At 39.1% G+C, this 20,417-nt stretch overlaps 1 protein-coding gene across 5 annotated transcripts in view; it reads right to left on the reverse strand.

The window, feature by feature from the left end:
• Positions 1-20,417, reverse strand: part of Nckap5 (NCK associated protein 5) — an 863,608-nt gene that overhangs the window by 178,990 nt on the left and 664,201 nt on the right. For all 5 annotated transcript variants that reach the window (XM_047544852.1, XM_047544850.1, XM_047544849.1 and 2 more), the window contains 2 exons: positions 17,021-17,059; positions 7,068-7,187 (listed from right to left, as the gene is read on the reverse strand). In XM_047544852.1, coding sequence (XP_047400808.1) covers positions 7,068-7,187; positions 17,021-17,059 — 159 coding nt within the window. The remainder of the gene's footprint in view (positions 1-7,067; positions 7,188-17,020; positions 17,060-20,417) is intronic.

The following is a 20,417-nucleotide window of genomic DNA, read 5'->3' on the forward strand; positions in this document are numbered from 1 at the left end:
ACACAGCCTGAAATGTTGCATGCTACAAGGTGAATTTCCTGAATTTACATTTCAACCACTTAGTCTATTACAATATAATGTTGATTTATGTGCAGGGTTTGAACCTCCATTTAATGTTAAAAACCTTAAAACAACCCTTAGACAAAGAGAACTCTTCATTTTTCATCAACTTCTCTAACTAGATTCTTCCTCAAATAAAAGGGCTAGACAGAATTGTTCTTGAAGGTCACAATGACACAGAATTCAGCAAGCATGATGCTCCTTGGGGGTTCTGTTTCTCTGCAGAGCTCAATGAGTTAATCTGACATTTTGGGAAGGACATGGGAAGGCCAAAGAGAATAAGGATAAAACTACTCTAATTGTACAGCTATAATCAAAGTCAAGACTTGGGGTTAACATGAATATATATCCCACTACTAAGTTTAGTCCTGAGTGTAGTCCACAAATCTTCAGAACCCTGTTACCCTTCAAACTCCAGTTCCTCCTTCACAGTCTAGTTTAGCTGTCACCACCGCCTAGAAGGCTTCCATGACTTAGCAGATAATGTTCATTGCTCTTTCCTCTGAAGACCTCTAATGGTAAATGTTTCTGTTGCATTTATTACTCTACAGTCTAGTCGTTTGTATTTGTCTCCTTGTTAAAAAGTGAACTTCTTGAGGTCTGAAACTATGTTAATCATCTCTGTGTGATGGACACACAGAGGGTACCATGCACATAGTATGTACTCAATGCATTTTTGTTATAATAATAAATGGAGTAATATTTGCTAGTTGTGCTATGAATCTGAATGGGAAGCCTAGTGGCCAAGTGTTCAGAGCACATGCGCCATGCTTTAAATTAAAAATCCACCCTCAGGAGAGTAGAGAAAGACAAGCACATTGCAGGCCACCCCCGGCCCCAAAGGTTTTATTGGGTTTCCTCAGTGTGACAAAGCAGAAAAACAGGTGTCAGCCAATGTTTTAACATTGAGAGGATGCACACAAAACTCTGCAATTCCAGCTGCTTAAAATTTCTAAAACCACGGCAATACCTAACCAGTATCCCTACTGGCCACAATGGGTTGGAGCTGATTATAGAGCACACAGCCTCCTTTGCTTATTACTTCACCTGGCTGAACCGCTGATGGCCTTGGATCTTAGGACACATGTTTTTACACTCTTTCCAATGAGAAAATGGTTTGTGTGGACCCAATCTTGTGATCTTGAAGGATATTATTACATATTTGGGATTTATCTGATTGTGGGAGGATACAAAGAATAGGATATCCAGATATCTTCCATTAACTATCTTAAAATTTAGGGGTAGGCTAGCTGCGATGGGAGACATAAAACTCATGCTCACGAAACAATATGGCAAAAATATGTCCCTCGGGTCAAAGACCCAGCCATGTCATGTCATTCCTACAGCTATAGGGAACCAACCATTCTAAGATGGAACATGTGTTCCAATAGGAAAAGATAAAAGAAAAATTAAAATTGAATAAGCAACGGAAACATCAACAGTAAAAACCCAGAACTCATTTAAACATAATTTCCCCTAATCATCCTGACTTAAGTAAACAGAACATTCCAAAGTCTGCCTTCTTTGCCTTTTGGACATGGCCCCTGAGGACAGTCCTCATTTCTATCCCCTCATCCCTCTGACGCAGTCACTTCATTTGTACAGCTACCTCTCTCCACCTCCTGACACGAGCCTTCCAACTTTCCCCACGGGTTCACTCAATCATTACTTCACATAACACTTAAGAAGGATCAGGTTTGTGCAAGTTGCATATTGGAAGGATTCAAAGATTAGTAAATCAAGAATCATCAAGAAAATAAAGGTCCAAGCAAGCAAAAAAAAGTTCCAAAAGTCATACCTTGATTTCCTTGTAAGAGACAGGTGCACCTTCCATAACAGCTGATTCTCAGCTAATCAAAACACAGCGTTCAGTCAAGATGGGGGGACTGGACTTGTTTAAAACAAAACAACAACAAAACCTCTCCACTGATTTTGGAATGAAGAACAAGCATATATTAAAAAAAAAAAAAGAAAGAAAGAAAGAAAAAAGAAAAGCACTGCAGCCTCATTACAAAGTAACATCCACATACCATTGTAGGCTGGCACAGTGAGCAGAGTGTGACCAGGAGATTGAGGGAGGAGGGGGAAGGGGCTGTGCTTTTACTTTAGGAGCATTTCCAGAGCACATGGATTTAGAAGAAGGACTGGAAGGAGGGAGACCCTCTGGTCTCTTTGTGCAGAATTGATATTTACATTCCCTTGTGCACTCAGCTGCATGCTGAAGCTTGGCTTCCTCTGCTGGGCCTTCTCTAAAAGCTGTCCAGGTAGTGTTAAGCTTCCACCTGTCTTTACCTATTCCCTGCAACTTTCCAGGCATCTCTGGACACATTGTTTTGTTTCATGCTTACTGGTAGACCACAGGCTCTTGAGGAAATGTGCTTCTGCACTGAACCCCCACCCCCACCCCGCACAGCACTGAGATACTTCCGGCGCTTCCAGTTGGTAATGAATGAGGAGAGGCAGGGGAGGCACAGGTGGGAGTGGGGTAGCATTGTGAAATGACATACAAAATGGAACAGTTGAAAGGAAACCTATATCGTGCTCTGTGGAGGGAGAATATTTCTGCTTGGCTAGAGCAAAGAATTTGTGCTAGGGAAAAAAATAAGGACAGAAATATGAAGCCATTGAGGGTTAGGCAAGTCTATAGAGGGCCCTGGGTGCATTATGAAGAGGGAGGAAATCCCTTTTTGCCATAACCGTGAAGAATCTTTCTCATCTTCTATGCTGCTCTTACTTGATCACAAAGCAGTGTCTTGTGTTACCTCTTATTATCTAGAGCCCTGCCCTACAGGAGCTGTGTGATCTTTCAAAGTGTCTCTTACCTCTCAGAGAGGCCACTTTCTGCACCTCTGACAAGTTAATATCCTTCCTAGTGCTCCGTGTGTGAGACAGAATCCCTGCTGCATACTCTCCATATGTTTTTACGTCTGACCAATGCCCATAATGAAGCCACCAAAGCCCTCTGATGATGCAGGATGACAGATTCACTGCCTGTGGACAGTCTGCCATCTGGGCCTTGGTGTTCCTCAGCATCCTGGAAGCATTACAAAGCTGCTATTCCGGTTGCTATGAGGGTCTTTTAAAATTAGATTTCAGGTTTGCAGGGCAGGGCTGGCACCTCCCGGGTTGACACATGAGCAGTTGAGTGGAAGAGCTCATCAATTCCAGAAACTCATAAAGCAAACATATCCTAGCTGAGTGGGAAGTCAGGCAGATTCTTTAAACTTGTGTGGATTTTCTTGCTTCTTCTCTTGACTCCTTCTTAGCTTGTGACTCAAGAGAGACCCTAGTGGATTGGAATAAAAAGCTTCCATTGCCAGAATTCAAGAATCACTGAGCCAACCTTTATCCTCTCTTTCACTCCCCTGCCCTTCTCCTAATGCTTTTTATCATATTACAAAGCTCTCCTTAATGATTTATTCTTATCTTACTTCAACCATGTACATTTGAAAATACCCAAAAGGCAGATATAGAGACCTTTCTGAAGAAAAACACATACACTAAAAATTGTATAATATAACTAACATTTTCCAATTTCTCTGAGCGATCATTATCCTACAAAATGTATATTCATGTTGACTATTCACTTGACTGTTCAGATCCAGATAGTCCTGTGTGGTTATTATGTTCATTACACAATGGCAACAGTAAAGAGTATAAATGCCAAAAAATCACTATTTATCAGAATAAAAGAACTTAAACATTATGAATTGGGCACCCAGGTGCAGGGGACTGATACAGATTCATACAAATGGATAGAAGAGCACATGGCATTCACCCCAAGAAAATCATAATCTTATTGGGATTAGAACCCCCTCTCAGATTGTCAGAAAAAAAAAATATATGTATTAAGCCCTCATTGAGAGCACACTGAGCATGTGTTGTGAACAGTGAGCAACACTCAGCCCAGATCCTCAAACTGATTATTATGGAGTTGAAATGAAAAGTAAACAAACCCCCAGTTGTTTGAGTTGCATTGGATGATTTCCTCTGTCATGAGAGGCCAGGATTCCATAATCTCATACAAGGCCACAGACTACTGACTCTTGTGGCATAGCTCGCCATCACTACATGATCTCCAGCAAGGGGAAAGTTCAGTAAGGACAGCCATGACTCTGGAAGAACCCCAACAGGGGCAGCATGAACTGGATTTCGGAGATGGAGATGTATTGCTTATGGAAGGTGAAGAGCTGAGTATGTGGTGTCCTGCCAAATCAGACCCATGGAGAGATAGAATTGCACTCTGAAAATCATGATTTAAAGGAGAAAAAATAGGAAAGAAATGAATAGAACTTAAAAATCCCCTCATTTCATTTCAAATAATAATGTAAAACAAAACACTAGCAAAAAGAAAAAAGTCAGTACTCTAAGAAGTGATAGTAAAATTTTGCACCTTGGTTCTAAGCTGTCAGACACTCCACTGTTTATGTGAATGATCTATAACATTCTTTTCTTTCTATCTTGGCCTATGGATGTGGGTAGTTGGATCCTTTGAAATATCAGATCAAAAAGGAAAGAAAAAAACCTGTCTTAGGATGAAAATATGAGACTAATATCCTATCAGGATAATGATAACACAGGTGTCCAAAACAAGACAGAGGCAGAACACATAAGTGAGGGGAAATGTTAGATGCCACAAACCAGGAACCTTTCAGAAATATGTGAATACAGAAGGCTCTGCATGGTGACCAAACTGCAGAAGGCCTTCCAATCTGACTTGGTCACAGGTGGACCAGTTGCTCTGTTTATCAAAATGTCACTTAGAGCAGGAAATCATCAAAGCAGTCCTCTTGCTCATTCATGTTCCACACAGAGAGAGTATGGAGGTGAGGGTCAAGAAAGGATGAACTCGATTGCATAAGATTTCCAGATTTAAATCCTTACTCTGGCAATACCAGCTGTGTAACTAAGCCTTTATCTGTGTCCTCATCTCTATGATGAATGCAAAGGTCTGGTCCTACCTCATGGGACTGTAAGAAATTAAATTAGCAAATGCTGTAACTGTTGAAGAACAGCATCTGACATGTGGTAAGCACTATGCATGCGTTCAATAACATTTTTGGTAAGGCCAAGACTGCTTTCATACTAGTCTCCCTCTCTCTCACCTACCCCATGATGAACCTGGCTTTGTGTTTGAGCGCAGTCATCACACTTTTTATCATCATTCTTCATGCAACTGTTAACAGCCTATCTTTGATAAATATTATTTAAACAAGAATGGCTTCTGGAAGTGAAAACTAAAGAAGGGTACAAAGTTTGTTGACAGAAAATACCCAATCAATAGATACTGAGTTCTGCTGCAAGCATATACATCATCCTCTTGTCATTTGAACATGGTTTGAAGAAATTTGTGACAGTCAATGAAAAAGCTTAAATATCTACAGTACATGTATTTACTATGCATACAAACTGTTCATGGTTCATACACAGGGATTGCAGATCCTTAAACAATATTTCAGAAAAGCCTCAAGTTAAAACAGGCAAAACAGAAAAAAAAATTCATGAACATGCAACAGCTGTTAAAAGTAATTATAATATTGGATCTTGATTGCAAAAGAAACATGACTTCTTCTTCTTTTTCTTTTTTTTTTTGAAACATGACTTCTTACAAATGCAAGATCCCCTATGACAAACATTTATTGTGGTTGGGACCAGGAAATAGAATAGAAATAAATGACTTCCCTCTCTCCTCCACCATAATTTTTGAGTCATAAATTATGAATTATGCTCTAACAGATAAAGCAGAGAGGACATTAATTTAAGAGATGAAATCTATTTTGTAATTCAGAGAGCTGTTTTATTTTAATTTGGGGGGCAAATTACAATTTGATATTCAGTTTTACCAAACATCTTCCTTTCTCTGAAATAAATCGCGATTTCCCATTATTTCTCTGAGGAGTCCTAAGATGATCATGCCAAAATTTGGAGGGAAAATTAGCAAAACAGTCTTGGCCATTTAGAAAAGTACTGTCCAGGAGTGATTAATATGATGATGAAAATATTCTACTCATGCACTGTCCAATTTGAATATCTGAACTGTAGCTAGTTGGACATAGGAACTTAGAGTTAATTTAATGTCAGTTTTATAAGGAAAAATTTAAATAGCCCTACATGGCTATTGGTTCCAGGACTGGACACTGTAGTTTAGATGATCAGAGGATACAGAAGAAGCTTCCTCTTTGCCAACTGACCAAGCAACCCTTTGTAAATTGCACAAGGCCCCTGTGAAACCTGAGTGCCCCTTCTGACAGCTGAGCCCCGAAAAGCTCTGAGAAAAGCTCAGAGGAACTTGTTTGAGCAAATATGCACAATAATAGGATCAGAAAGATGGGAAACAGCAAAGGTTGGCCCTGAAGCCCCTTCTACCAATTCATGTATTTCTCGGCCATGGAGTGTATTCCCCAGTGCTTTGTCAGGAATAACTACAAAAGGATTCAAGTGGCTTGACTCTCCACAACTTTGCATGTCATAGAGGAGAATGAAGAAAGAGTTCAGCTAGCATATCTAAAGGTCCTGCAAAAACACCAAGGTAGAATTCACAAAGTGCTATGATGTGAAGAGGGACTCTGAACAGAGAGAGAGATTATAGAAAAACAAATCCCAACTGTATTTTTTATTATGGAGAGTTGGAAATACAGAAATGTGCATTACATAAAACCCTACCTTGCTTATCATGGAATGCATGGTTCCTAATATTAGTCCCCAATGTTCTCAATTATTTCCTAAGTTCATTCCATGGTTCCGCTTAGTTTCCTAGAGAACACCCTTTGATTGTCCCTTTTACCTGTGTATTCTTTGTTGGTGCATTTCTTTATTCTGCATGTAACTTTAAAAAAGTCAAGAATTTAAAAGACTTCCAACTTTAATGACATCTCCTGAGACAGGGAAGAATTGGGATTTTGATACACTACGTCTCGCCCCTAGAGATGCTGGTAATTTTTGAACTGGAGTAACTTCCCGTCAATAGCATTTCAGTAGCAAAGATGGTTCTCCATGTAAACACATACCTGCAGGAGCAGATCAGAAGCTGGTCGGACTCGCTGTTGGAAAAGGATGCTTAGTGTTCGGTTCTGTTGTTCCAAATCAAACACTCTTGTTTTCAACTTTACACATTCCTCCCTTAGATCCTACAACAAACACATTGAAAGGGGGAAATGTCTATAACGGAAAGACATCTTTGCATATTATAACAATATCTTATACATTTTAGACACATTAGTAAAAAATAGTATTTTCATTCTTGAAGGTCCCCCCAAATAAATCACAAACAACATTTCCTTCCACAGACCATTGTCTGACAGAATTATTATGTGCGAAAAGACCAATTTAAAAGAACAAAAAGTACCTTGAAATCAGATGTGCATTAATGTAGCATGCTATTTTGGAAGACGGTAAATCTTAGCTATATAAAGTCAATTTAAGTTTCACCTATATATTTTGCCTTTTCACTGTCTTCATAAAAGCAATCACAAAGTACAAACCACAAGGACAACAATGTTTTTGCAATGAATAGAGATTTGATGAACTAAAGAAACTATCACTTTTGACGGAGACTTTCGATGTCATTTGTAGAAATGAGTTGAGATGCTTGGTGCTGTGGCTGATAAAGTCAGCGAAGCATTTAGTGGGAAAGGGGTAGGTCTGAGTGAAGCCATTTAAAAGGCACTTATAGCTTGTCCAGCACGTTTATTTCCACATCTTCTGGGGGCATTTTGATCTCTGTGCCAGAGTAGAAATACAGTCAGCTTACCTGGGCAACTTTTTAGAGCACCTATTTTGAATAGTTCATTCCTCAGCTCACAGGCAGGGAGCTGACACCTGGGAGCTTGAGGAGTCACTGGAACCCCACCAGGGAACTGCCTTCCTATCTTACCTGTGATAAAGGTATTTGTGGTACTTATTGTCTGTGCTCTCCATAATAGGTTCAAGACAGATCCAGTAGAATAATGCCTGAATTCAAAATTCTTCAAAAGCTTATCCTTACTCCATTTCAGACTTTATCTTTCACTATTTCCTAATGTTAAAAAAGTATTCTTTTTTAAAAAAAATTAGCTGTAGATGGATACCTTTATTTTATTTATTTATTTTTATGTGATGCTAAGGATTTAACCCAGTGTCTCACACATGGTAGGCCAGTGCTCTATCACTGAGCTACAAACCCAGTCCCACAAAAAAGGTATTCTGCTCTTATGGAGCAGAGAATAAGGGTCTTCTTGTGGTTCCTGAAAGCTCCGTGCATTCCTGCTATCATCTCCTGTCTGCCATCACTTTCCCTTCTCATCTCCTTCTTCCAGACCATGTTTGGCCAGCTGGTTGAAGTCCACTTCAAACTTTTTCCCCTCTCTGACCCTTTACATGGTATTTCCCAAAGACTGCTCCCTTTCCTGAACTCCCATACGCCTCCATAAGTTTCCTCTGTGACATTTAGCATTTACTATTTTGTATTAATCCCATTTTTTGTGGTATAGACATTTCTTGTCAATTTTATGACATTTTCTTCAATAGGCCAGAACAAGAAGATACAAAATAAACAACCACACAAGCATATAGCTTTTAACATTGTATTCATTCTATTACCTAGGCATCGTACTACCTATAGTAGGATCTTAAAAATGTAGCACAGCACCATATATAGTAGCTTAATAAATGTTCACAATTATTTTGCTAGCAATGATGATGATGGTGATTCTTTTCTCCAGTGTTAGGCATGATGACAAAGAGAGTTCAAGTTTCTCAACACTTGTAGTTTGTGGATGACTGAATCCTGCCATGTGGCAGTGACAGGCCTTAGCCAGTCAGGCTCTTGCAAGGAAGGGAAAGCACCAGTTGACAGTTCTGATACCCAGGGTCTGATGGTGGTCACAGAGGTGAGTGGGCCTGGTCCATAACCTCGCATCAACCTAATTGTGAGGCTAGAGGGATCAAGCTGCTGAGGTTGTAAATGAGCATGCTCCCTCATACCCTGTAGGATTAATTCTACTTAAAGGGGGCAAAGAAACAGGTCAATGTGTAGCTCACTGCACAGTTTATATTCTCTTCCCCTGTTTAGCTGAATGGGTGAAGCTCATGCACAGGATGTTTTCAATTGATTTGTGGCCACAGGGGACTGAAAAGTGATGACATGTTTGAAATGAAGCACCTGGGGACAAGGTCCAGAAGGGAAGAAGCAGGATTGTGCATTTGTACTCACGGGCACTCATACCTTTGACACAGGCCATTGTCAGGGCCTACTTCCTACTCAAATCATAAGGCAGATTTGTTTGATTCTTTAGAATTCAACCTCTGTATTTCACTTATGCTAATTTTTGTTCTTAGCATGTGTATAACACTAATTGTTTTCACTATTACTAATTAAGCAATTAATAAAACTTGACTGTGGGGTAGATAAATATTAATAGTACCCATTGGCTAGGAAAACACAATCATTTTCATTTGTAGTGGTGATAAGGAAACAGAAGTACTCAAGTGTGGATTTGCAAGGAAAAAGGAGACCTGAAAACAATAGCACTTGCAATTTTCAGCAGTAAAGCTAAGAAAAACCTAGAAGAGTTCTTCAAATGGATAAAATAATAAAAAGAAAATATCCATATTCTCTACAGAGAGTTCTTAAATATGTAGCAGATTTCAAAGTCCATAAGTCTTATACTTAAGGCATAGTAGTTCATTCAACTTAAAGCATAGTACTTCCATAGTTCATTAGTGGGAACACAGCCCATCCTGAGAACTCTGTTTACCACTCTTTGCTCATCCAGCTCAGCAAATGGCAGAAGGGAAAAGGGAATGTGATGCTGGTCTTCATCACTGAGAAACAAACTAAGCTGGTCTGAGAATCTGCAGACAGGAAAGAATGGTTTGTATTGTTTTAAACATTCTTACTATGTTCATTCATGGTGCAGATGGTCACAGATGCCAGACTCTCACTATCCCATTACATTCTAGTCGCAACAAAAACACATATGTATGTTTATGTGCAGACACATAGGCACCAACAGCGGACAGAGAGAGAAAAGCAACTCTGACTGCCATTGTGGTACCTGGACAGAGGGTGGCAGCTGGCTGCTTTGCTTCCTCTGTGCTCACAATAGGAATCCACTGACATAAAGAAGCAGACAACACATTTAGACTGGCTACTGTGGCAACTATTCTGACCCTGTCAGTCCCAGAGACAAGACCTAAAATTGCCTCCCCAGTAAAGCTTTAGAAATCAAACAACTCTCCTCTGTTTGGACACTGCAGTCTGGGATCACTACTGCAGGCAGAGGCTGCACCATGTGTCCCCTCTCACAACACATTTTTTTCCTGATCATTCCTTAACTATGTTTCAGACATTAAGAGATAGACCTTGCTGAAAATACAATGTTCTGTCTTCTGGTATAAAAAGGGAATGTGATGACTAATTTTACTATGAGGAAATAATTTCAAAGACTTAATTATGTTTAAGAACATGTAAAGGGTCTCTGGGTTTGAGAAAATAGATCTGTTCTTTTTGTCATGTGTATGTCACTATCAAACAGAAATAGAGACTAAAGGACTATAGCTGTACTTGAAGGGAAAACATGCTGAGCAACATAATAGACTAATGTAAAGGGCCCCTGTCATTGTGATGGTCCCAAACCACAATTTCACCCAACTGCAGGTAATTCAATTACAACTACATTGTAACCCAGGTAAATTTCACCTGCACCTGTGCTTAAGAAGATTCTGGACCCACTGCTATATAGCCCCTATGGGAGTATAGTTGCTTTACGCACATGAGGACCAAGGCCATTACCAGCTCAAGATTGAAGTCAATTTTTAAAAATACTCATGTACATGTAAGAATATTTCACAATGAATTCCACTATCATGCATTATACTAATACCTAATAAATTCAAAATTTAAAAAGAAAGAAAATGCTGATGGCTTAGAAAGAGGATATATGTTGATGTTATCACAAAAGTCTTGTTGAAAACTAAGTCTGGCTTTATCATGTAAGATATTACAATGGTATCCTATTTCAGAGGAATGCCCATCATGGGGATAACCAAATTGAGAATAGACTGGGGATTAGAGGGCCTGGGCTCTGGTCCTTGTTACAAACAGGACCTTGATGAAGTAAATCATTCTAAATAGGCCTCAGCTTTCTTATCTGTAAACCAAGGCATGGCATAAAACTGGGCTTTTCAAGAGATGGGGTATCTCACTGGCTTCATGGATGGCTTGTCAAGTGTCAAGCTCTTAGTTTTCTAGTTAGTATATTTTTCTTTCCTTTTTTTGGCAGTGGGGATTGAACCCAGAGCCTCTCACATGATGATAGGTAAGTGCTCTGTGCTACACACTCAGCCCTTTATATAAAATTTTATTTTGGGACAAGGTCTTGCTAACTTAGAATCCTCCTGCCTCAGCCTCCTGAGTAGCTAGATAGGATATAGGCCTGTACCACAGCATCTGAATATTTTACTGAATCTTTTTTGTGGGGCAGGAGGAGGTACCAGGGATTGAACTCAGGGGCACTCAACCATTAAGTCACATCCCCAGACCTATTTTGTAGGTTTATTTAGAGACAGGGTCTCAATGAATTTCTTAGCACCTCACTTCTGCTATGGCTTTGAATTCGTGATCCTTCTGCCTCAGCCTCCAGAGCAGCTGGGATTACAGGTGTGCCCCACTGCGCCCAACTTTCCTGAATCTTAATGGCTACCAAATCCACCAGCCTCTTCTTGTCACATCCCTTCTTAGGAGATGTCACTAATACCTCCCCCTCTCTGCTAAAAGTGCTGAGACTTCTGTAAAATGAAATGCCATTCTCAAACAGGCTGCTCACATCTCAGATGCCCAAAAGGCAAGGCAGGTGAAACAAAGGTATGACTGAATAAGGACAATGCAAAGGGTATAATGAGTCCTGTGGCAACCAAAATCCTCCAAGTCTTCATCCTAAAGGACCTCAGATTAAACCATATCTAATCTGAGTGATGGCTGAACAGTTTACACAATTACAAGGATTTGGGTCATTACCAGAGCAAGTTGTCAATCTCAGGATTATGGATTTGTTATTTTTTATGTTCATAAATAACCACTGGATTTCAATCCATGTGTTGATTTCCATTGCATCCCTTCCTGCCCTTATTGATCTATGGTAGGGAAAAATAGTAAGTGAGTGAATGGAATCTCGAAGGCAAAACGGTACAGTGGATAAGAGCAGGTATGGGTCCTGACACTCTTTAGTAATTGGAACTCTGGGAAAATTATTTTCTTATTCCTGCCTCACAGGGTTACAGTGAGAATAAAATGACATAGTCTATTTTAAATGCTCTATGTAGCATGTGGGGTATACTTGCCCAATAAATATAAACAAACCCTCTTTAGGGACCAGATTCTACATAGATCATGGTCCAACTGCCCCTCCTCCAGGGAAACATACAGGATTTTGGAATTCTTTAAAGCTACAGAATTGTTTTGCTTCCATCTGAATGATTATATTGTTTGAATATATCACACACTAACCTGATTCCATAATGGTGAAGAGAAAATATCATATAAATATTTAGTTACTTTACTAACAAGCAGATAGAGATGAGATTGTTGATTTGGAGGAAAATTAATTGTGGGGAAAATTCTTTTAAGTCTGGTATTAATAGCAATAAAACATTGAAGAACCTAGGAGTTACATTTTCAGCAAATATAATTGACTTAATGATGATAAAGTATATTTCAGATGAAAATAGGAGTTTGGCTTGGATTATTGATTTCACTGTCACTTGCAGATCTGGAACCATGATTTGGAGGCATAAATGAAAGTGAACTGGGCTTAATACTATCACTTTACTGTTATTGATTAAAAGGGATATAGTTAGTTGTTTTAAGGGAATACACAGGTGTTTTTTGTTTTTGTCTTTGTTTTTGTTTTCTTTTGATACTAGGGAGTGAACCTCAGGCATTTAACCACTGAGTAACGTTTCCAGTTCTTCCTATTTTTTAAATTTTGAGACAGGTTCTTGCTAAGTTGCTGAGACTGACCTCAAACTTGTGATCCTCCTGCCTCTACCTCCAGAGTTGCTGGAATTATAGGTGTGTGCCACTGTGCCTAAAGAATCCACAGTTTTTTGAGATTAAACTGAATTACTTTAGCAGAACACTTCATATATATATAACAAAAAATAAGTATATAGAAATAAAATTGGTTTTTATCCATCAATATTGGTAGACTCCGTTATTTCAGGATTCCTGTCCAGACCAATTCATGACATGCCAGGAAAAATAGTTTCTTGCTTTACCACTAGAGAACTGAGGCCACAGCAGACTTGCCTGTGGATCACAAGAAATAAATTCTAAAATGGTATAGTTTGCCTATTACTTCACATTGAAGACTTCTGTGCATATGTGTGATTTGGATAAATTACTCAAAATTTCTACTTTTACTCTGTGGAAACTACATCTGAATTAGAATTAGTTTTCTCATCTGCATTTGGAATGCATTTTATTTCCTATATCATGCTCTTAATTAAACAGAAAAATTTGTCTTCTTTTTTCACAGCAATTTTATGGTCCTGATGAAAACCAGGAGGCACACATTTCAGCAGAACATGATTCTTTTGGAATTTCCCAAAGCCCCCAGCATCTCTCCCTGCCTTGTGGTGTCCCTGAGGTATGCTATCTCACAGTGGCACATCTTTTTGTATTGTAATGCGTAACTGTTCCAAAGTAGATTTACCTGTTTACTAATTATTTACCTGGATTTGTGTAGCTGTATTTTGTGGCTGACCTGAAGGGTTCCATTTTCCTTTTTATTATACAAGATAACTTCCTTGTCTTTCTCCTGAAGCATCATTAAAAAGAGAGTCATGGAAAGTCTTCCAAAGGCTGCACACAGAGCTTCAACCGGAAGCCCTTCTGTTATGTTTTGGATATGAAGTGTCCCCTGAAAAGCTCATGTGTTAGATAACACAGGAACAGAATTGGGAGGTGAATGGTTAGGTTATGAGGGTTATTGCCTTGTCAGTGGATTAATCCATTTGGTGGATTAATCATTCTAATAAACTATTGGGTGGAACTGCAGGCAGGTGGGGTGTGGCTGGAAGAAGTGGGTCACTGGGATGTGCCCCTGGGGATTATATCTTGTCCCTAACTCCTTGAGCAGATGCTCTCTCTACTTCCTGACTGCCATGAGCACAGCAGTTTCCTTTGCTATGCCCCTTCACCAAGATGTTTCTGCCTATGAAAAGCTTCTGGAAGTCTCCTTTAAAAGATAGCTAGTATAAGTTCTTTACTATTTTTGTACTCTTCAAACTTTTATTCTCCTGGCAGAAATGTGGGTGTGATGATTGGAGCAAAAGCAGTTCTTTTAGGCCAACTGTGGACTGAATGTCAGAAACCATAAGCCCCAAATAAACCTGTCCTTCTTATTTGTTCTCAGGTAATTGTTATCAGGTATTTTGGTCACAGTGAAGCTAACTAACATATCTCTGATCCTCAGATTTGTAATACAATGAACATAACTTTTAACAGGAGGAAAACAGTGATAAAGCTCTGAAAGAGAAAAGATATTCAAATGATAAGGTGCCCTCCTATATCTGATGCACCTTCTTCCAGCCTCCTTAGGTGTGTCTCAGTGACTAAGACCTGTTGAAGGAGATATAGGCAGTGACCTATGAAAGCTTCTGGAAGTGGCCTTTAAAAGATAGCTGGCGTAAGCTCTTTACTATCTTTGTACTCTTCAAACTTTTATTCTCCTGACAGAAATGTGGGTGTGATGACCAGAGTTAAAGCAGCTATTTTAGGCTATCAGGAGACTTTAGAAATGGGGGCTATCTTCCATGGAAAAATAAAATAGAAGCCAGGGACCACCTGAACTTAGAACTATCATAACAGCCCTGTACTGACTATGTGTACATTTACATGTGAAAAACAAATAATATTTTAGCATATATATATGTGTGTGTATATATATATATATATACACATATATATATTTATTTAGTTGTTGATGGACCTTTATTTAATTTATATGTGGTGCTGAGGATTGAACCCAGTGCCTCACAAATGCAAGGCAAGCACTCTATCTCGGAGCCACAACCTCAGCCCTATTTTAGCTTATTTAAAACACCACTATTTTGGATCTCTGTTACTCACAGTGGAAACTAAGTCTAACTTTACTTATAAAAAGTAGTCAACTCTCTTCAATTATTTAAATATTAGTGTAAAACCTGAAGCAGTTAAAACTATTTGCAAAAGGATACATGACATTTTGACAGAAGGATGAGGGGAGAGGCCTAGCAAAAATGTTATCACAATATCTATATAGTGTAAATCAAAGAAATGTTTAGGTATGTGGTCAAGAAGTTGTCAATCACTGATAAAATTCTTTTTGATATAGGTGTTGGAGAGGATGTGGGGAAAAAGGTACACTCATACATTGCTGGTGGGACTGCAAATTAGTGCAGCCACTCTGGAAAGCAGTGTGGAAATTCCTTAGAAAACTTGAAATGGACCTACCATTTGACCCAGTTATCCCACTCCTCAGTCTATACCCAAAGGACTTAAAATCAGCATACTACAGAGATATAGCCACATCAATGTTCATAGCTGCTCAATTAGCCAGACTATGGAACCAACCTAGATGCCCTTCAATTGATGAATGGATAAAGAAACTGTGGTATATATATACAATGGAATATTACTCAGCTATAAAGAATAATAAAATTATGGCATTTGCAGGCAAATGGATGAAATTGGAGAATATCATGTTAAGTGAGATAAGCCAATCTCAAAAATCCAAAAGACGAGTGATCTCGCTGATAAGCGGATGATGACACGTAATGGGGGGTAGGAGGGGGGCAAGAATGGAGGAAGGAGGGACTGTATAGAGGGAAAAGAGAGGTGGGAGGGGTGGGGAGGAAGGAAAAAATAACGGAATGAATCAAACATCATTACTCTATGTAAATGTATGAATATGAAATGTATGAATATGCAAATGGTATGCTGTTACTCCATGTACAAACAGAAACAATATGTATCCCATTTGTTTACAATAAAAATAATTTTAAAAAAGTAAAATGAAACTATAATTTATTTCAATTAAAGTATTATGTATACATAAAAAAAGATATTCATAAAAAATTCTTTTTCATTAAAAAATATTGGGATGGCACCAACTGTGTTACTCTCATGAGTGCTGCAGAATGGGAGATGTCCTTTTGGACAGGAAGTCTTTGTTTTCCAGAAAGATAAATCAGAACTAATAAAATCTAAGGGATCTAGCAATTAGCTCCTGAGGGATATTATGCAGGAGATGGGGAAACACTCAATAAAATTCACCAGACTAGCCAGATTTGGGCAAACAATGACCTGTGTTCGCCTACTCTGCTCCAATAACATGGTCTTTTGTTGTCTGAAGGCAAAACAGCTAGCAGCCCAGGAGGGGTGGAGATCTCCTGCATAGCGGTTACCCTTATTCATATTCTCCACAGATGGATTCATAAAGGAACTGCTCTGTTGCCTCCATCCGCAGGATCACACAGCACCCCAGGGTGGGGTACAGAACTGTCACTAATGCTCAGAGAAGTTAAGTCACCTCCTGGAATTCAAAGGCTTCTGTTGAGTTTTGGGCCCGGTTTAATGCTATCCCTAAGAAGACATTCATTCCATAGAAATCGGGAGACTATTCCCACTTACTCAAGTTCATAGTTACTAAGTTAAAAAAAAATATAATGAGTCTGCTACTCCTTTGGTTACGTCAAAATCCTTCATTTTCAAAAGGCTTCCTATTACTTTACTGAGAAGTTGAACTTTATCATTCCATTGGTCATTCCCTGATGTTACTTTGCAAGTCATCTAAAACACCCATGGATTTAACCAGTGAATAAATAGAGAAGTATTGCATCTATCAATCACAATTTCTTAGTTTGACAATGTGAGCTGCATTTCTATTCATATAAGCATTTTGAAGAAAAAAAAAAAAAATCAAGGCAGAAAGTGACCTACCTTTTGAGTAAGCAGAGCTTGAACAACTTGATTGGCTACCTTTAAGAAAAAGAAAGAAAGTTACCATTTATAATAATGAGACTTTATGCACATGAACTGTAATTTACCAACAGATTGCCACAGCCCTCTGTGGCTAATTACCTTCTCACTTCCCTCTTCCCTCTACTTCCAAAAGACCTGATTTTTTTCATAATAAGCCTATCCTTCCAGGTCATATTTTGCTATTTCCAAAGGTGACCTTGTTGCTAATTAAAATGGTTCAGCTGGAAAGATCATTTATACCTTGACTTACACATTTCCATATTTGGAAAAATAATACCCTTTCATATGTAAAGTACTCCAAGAAGGCTAAAAAATGATACAGTGCAAAACATGATCCTAATTATCTGTACACAGTTGCTATACTTTGCTGATTTATAATGTCCTTTGCCTCTCCTTCCTATTCCCTTGCTGTCCTCCTGCTCTGTTGCTTAAAATTACTTGCAAGAGAGAAAGCTGAATGGTCAAGTCTGGGGACAACACATTGTTTCCTCTACGTCCTCCTTCTCTCCTCTATATCCTCCCTTATGCCATCCTCTTGTGGTTGCCCCTGTAATAGAGCCCGGTAGTTACTTCCTTCCTCCAACATCTATTTTCTCCTCCTTCCTTAGTAATGAACCCCATGGAGGGGTTGCTGGGCAAATCCAACTGTATTTCCCAGTCTTCCTTGTAACGACGTGTCACAAAGTAACAAAGCTCTGGTCAATAGTACAAAAGCAGACTATTTGGGGGGACTTACAGGAAATCTAAAAAGAAGAGGGATTGACTGCCTCCTTCCTTTTTCTGTCTGGGACATCAAAGTGACATCTGGAGTTTTGACAGCAGAAGTAACGTATTAAATGTATTTGGGTAAAAAAATTGGACAAGACTAGTCCTGATGAGGTTACAGGGCTACATTGTTTATCTCTGAACTTCTATGTGAGAGAAACATAAAGTAGTCACTCTTGTTTCGAGTTTCTTCCAATATACAACCAAACATAATTCTTTCTGATGTACTAATAGAATCTTATGTGTCTTCTGGTAATCGAGGACTGCAGGGAAAGCTGGACCCCTTCCAATCCAAGGAGGTGAGCCTTGATCAACCCTGAAAATCATATATAAGACACTTTTTTTTGTCATAGTTTCTTCATTTATTAAAAAGAAATAGTCTAAAAATCTTTTTGCAAAGCTAGATAACTAGGACACAGTGGTATCTGGTAACTGGAAGCAGGAAATTAAAGTTATGATTTTTTTAAAATTTGAGTACTAGAAATTGAACCCAGGAGTGCTTTATCTCTGAACCTTTTTATTTTTTATTTTGAGATGGTGTCTTGCTGAGTTGCTCAGGCTGGCCTTGAACTTGCCATTCTGCTACCTCAGTCTCCTGAGTCCCTCGTGTACACCACCACACCCATCATAACCACACAATTTTAACACAGCATGACAGACATGTGATCACCATGGTAATTCTCACATCAATCCAGGACTATGCAGCACACTTGCCTTCTTTTTTTTTTCTCTTGGTGACAAATTTATTTTTGGTGATGCTAAACTATTTGTGCTTGTTTCCCTGTCTAGTGTAGCAGAACAGATTATAGAAAGAATGTTTTCATGGAGCTTAATTGTTTTTTGACTCAATATTGACAAAATAGCACATCCTTCATGACAGTTGGCTACCAGTAAGTCTCAGAGAGAATTAAAACACAGGCTGTCATCAGTGTTTGGTTAGGAGGCATTCATCCCATAAGCAGCAAATGATGAGGATCCCATTTTCCATAATTTATTAGTAAACTGTGTGCCCAAGAGTGTTTTTTTGTTTTGTTTTGTTTTTGCCCATCAGAAACCTTTCCAAATTTATTGTGTTGACATTAAGTAAAATAAGAAAGGTCTTCACTGCAACTAACAATGGTTTTGGAGAAAAGGTATTCTAAGTTATATTCAAATGAAGCTCAAGTTCAAAAAGCATACTCAAGAATTACCATGTACAAGAGCAAACGTGTGACCACAACAGTGACAATTTTCAGCCCACACAAATTGACAACAGTATCACTGTGAAAATGTTTTGACTTTTAAACATTCATTCCAATTCATAATTTAAAGTCAAACAACATATCTATTTTATTGTTGGCGAATAAAATAAAACAGGATAGAACTATTCATGCAGGTTGAATCAGGAACAATGTACCCAAGTTAATTCACACCATAAATAATTTAGGTTTTTTTTTTTTTTTTGGATGTCAAACTTTGGATTTGACTTACATTCTCATAAAATTGCCGAATATCAATATTTTCTTTTCTTCCTCCAAACTGGTCTCACTTAAACCATTCTGTGTAACAGTGGTCACATAAAATAGCTCTATCCATGATTTAATGGGAGACATAGAGTAATATCCTAACTGTAACAGCCCACAGGAGAAAATGTGTTATATCTTTGCAATCCAAGTAGTTGCCCTCTAGGCTTACAGACTATCTGACACAGTTCCTTCTGGTGTGTACTTTGGACAATTGTTTGCTCTGCCTGAAAATTGAACTAAGATACACTAATACATTATTTCTTTACCTACTGACATGGGGTTCTATTACCCAGAAGGACTCACAGGTTCTTTGCAGAAAAGCAGGCAGGTCATACTAATGCTTTTCTCTGTACTGTCTATCAAGACAGTTTCCTAGGTTTTGCTTCTGCTTTTAAGTTAAGCTTTTCAAATGCATCGACAGAACAGTCATTTGGAGTTTGTGACCGCAACCTCTAACTGGCTCACAAGATGATGCCCGGAATGAGCCTCTGCCCAGAATGCTCTAGCATTACGCCCTAAGCACTTGGGTTCCAAATAATCACACAACAGCAGGCCCGCTAATGAGAACAAATAACTTCCAGTGTCACCTGCCAGCTTTCTCTCCAAAGAAAGGAAAAATAGCAGCTGGGCTGGGCCAGAGGGACACGTGGAACAAAACTGGCAGTCCTTAAGCCCCTGGCTTTTGTTGCAACCTCCTCAAGCTCTCGGTGGAGACCTCCTCTCTTTGCTCTTAAGAGATGGAAAAGGGCTGCAGGTGAGATAGAGAAGCCCAGGAGAACACCTGAGTACACCCCTCTTCCTTCTCAGTAAGAATTCTGTCAGATGAACTAGCTCCTCTGATACCCAGCTCATTTTCCAACCCACAAAACATAGTAGCTCTTCTTCCTGCTGGGACCTAAGTTCCTGACTCCTGGAAGAGGGCAGAGGAGTTGGGGCTGCTGAGTTATCTATTATTTGAAGCCCAACAGTCCCTGAGGCTGAATGAGAAGTCACAGTAGAGTTTCTTCAGCCCCAAGCCAATTCTCAGAGCATTGAGAAGACAACCTAGGGCTCCAGTGGAGGGAGGAGAGGGAACTTCAGGTGGA

Source organism: Sciurus carolinensis, chromosome 3 (genome assembly GCF_902686445.1).
Source record: "Sciurus carolinensis chromosome 3, mSciCar1.2, whole genome shotgun sequence".
Lineage (NCBI taxonomy): Eukaryota > Metazoa > Chordata > Mammalia > Rodentia > Sciuridae > Sciurus > Sciurus carolinensis.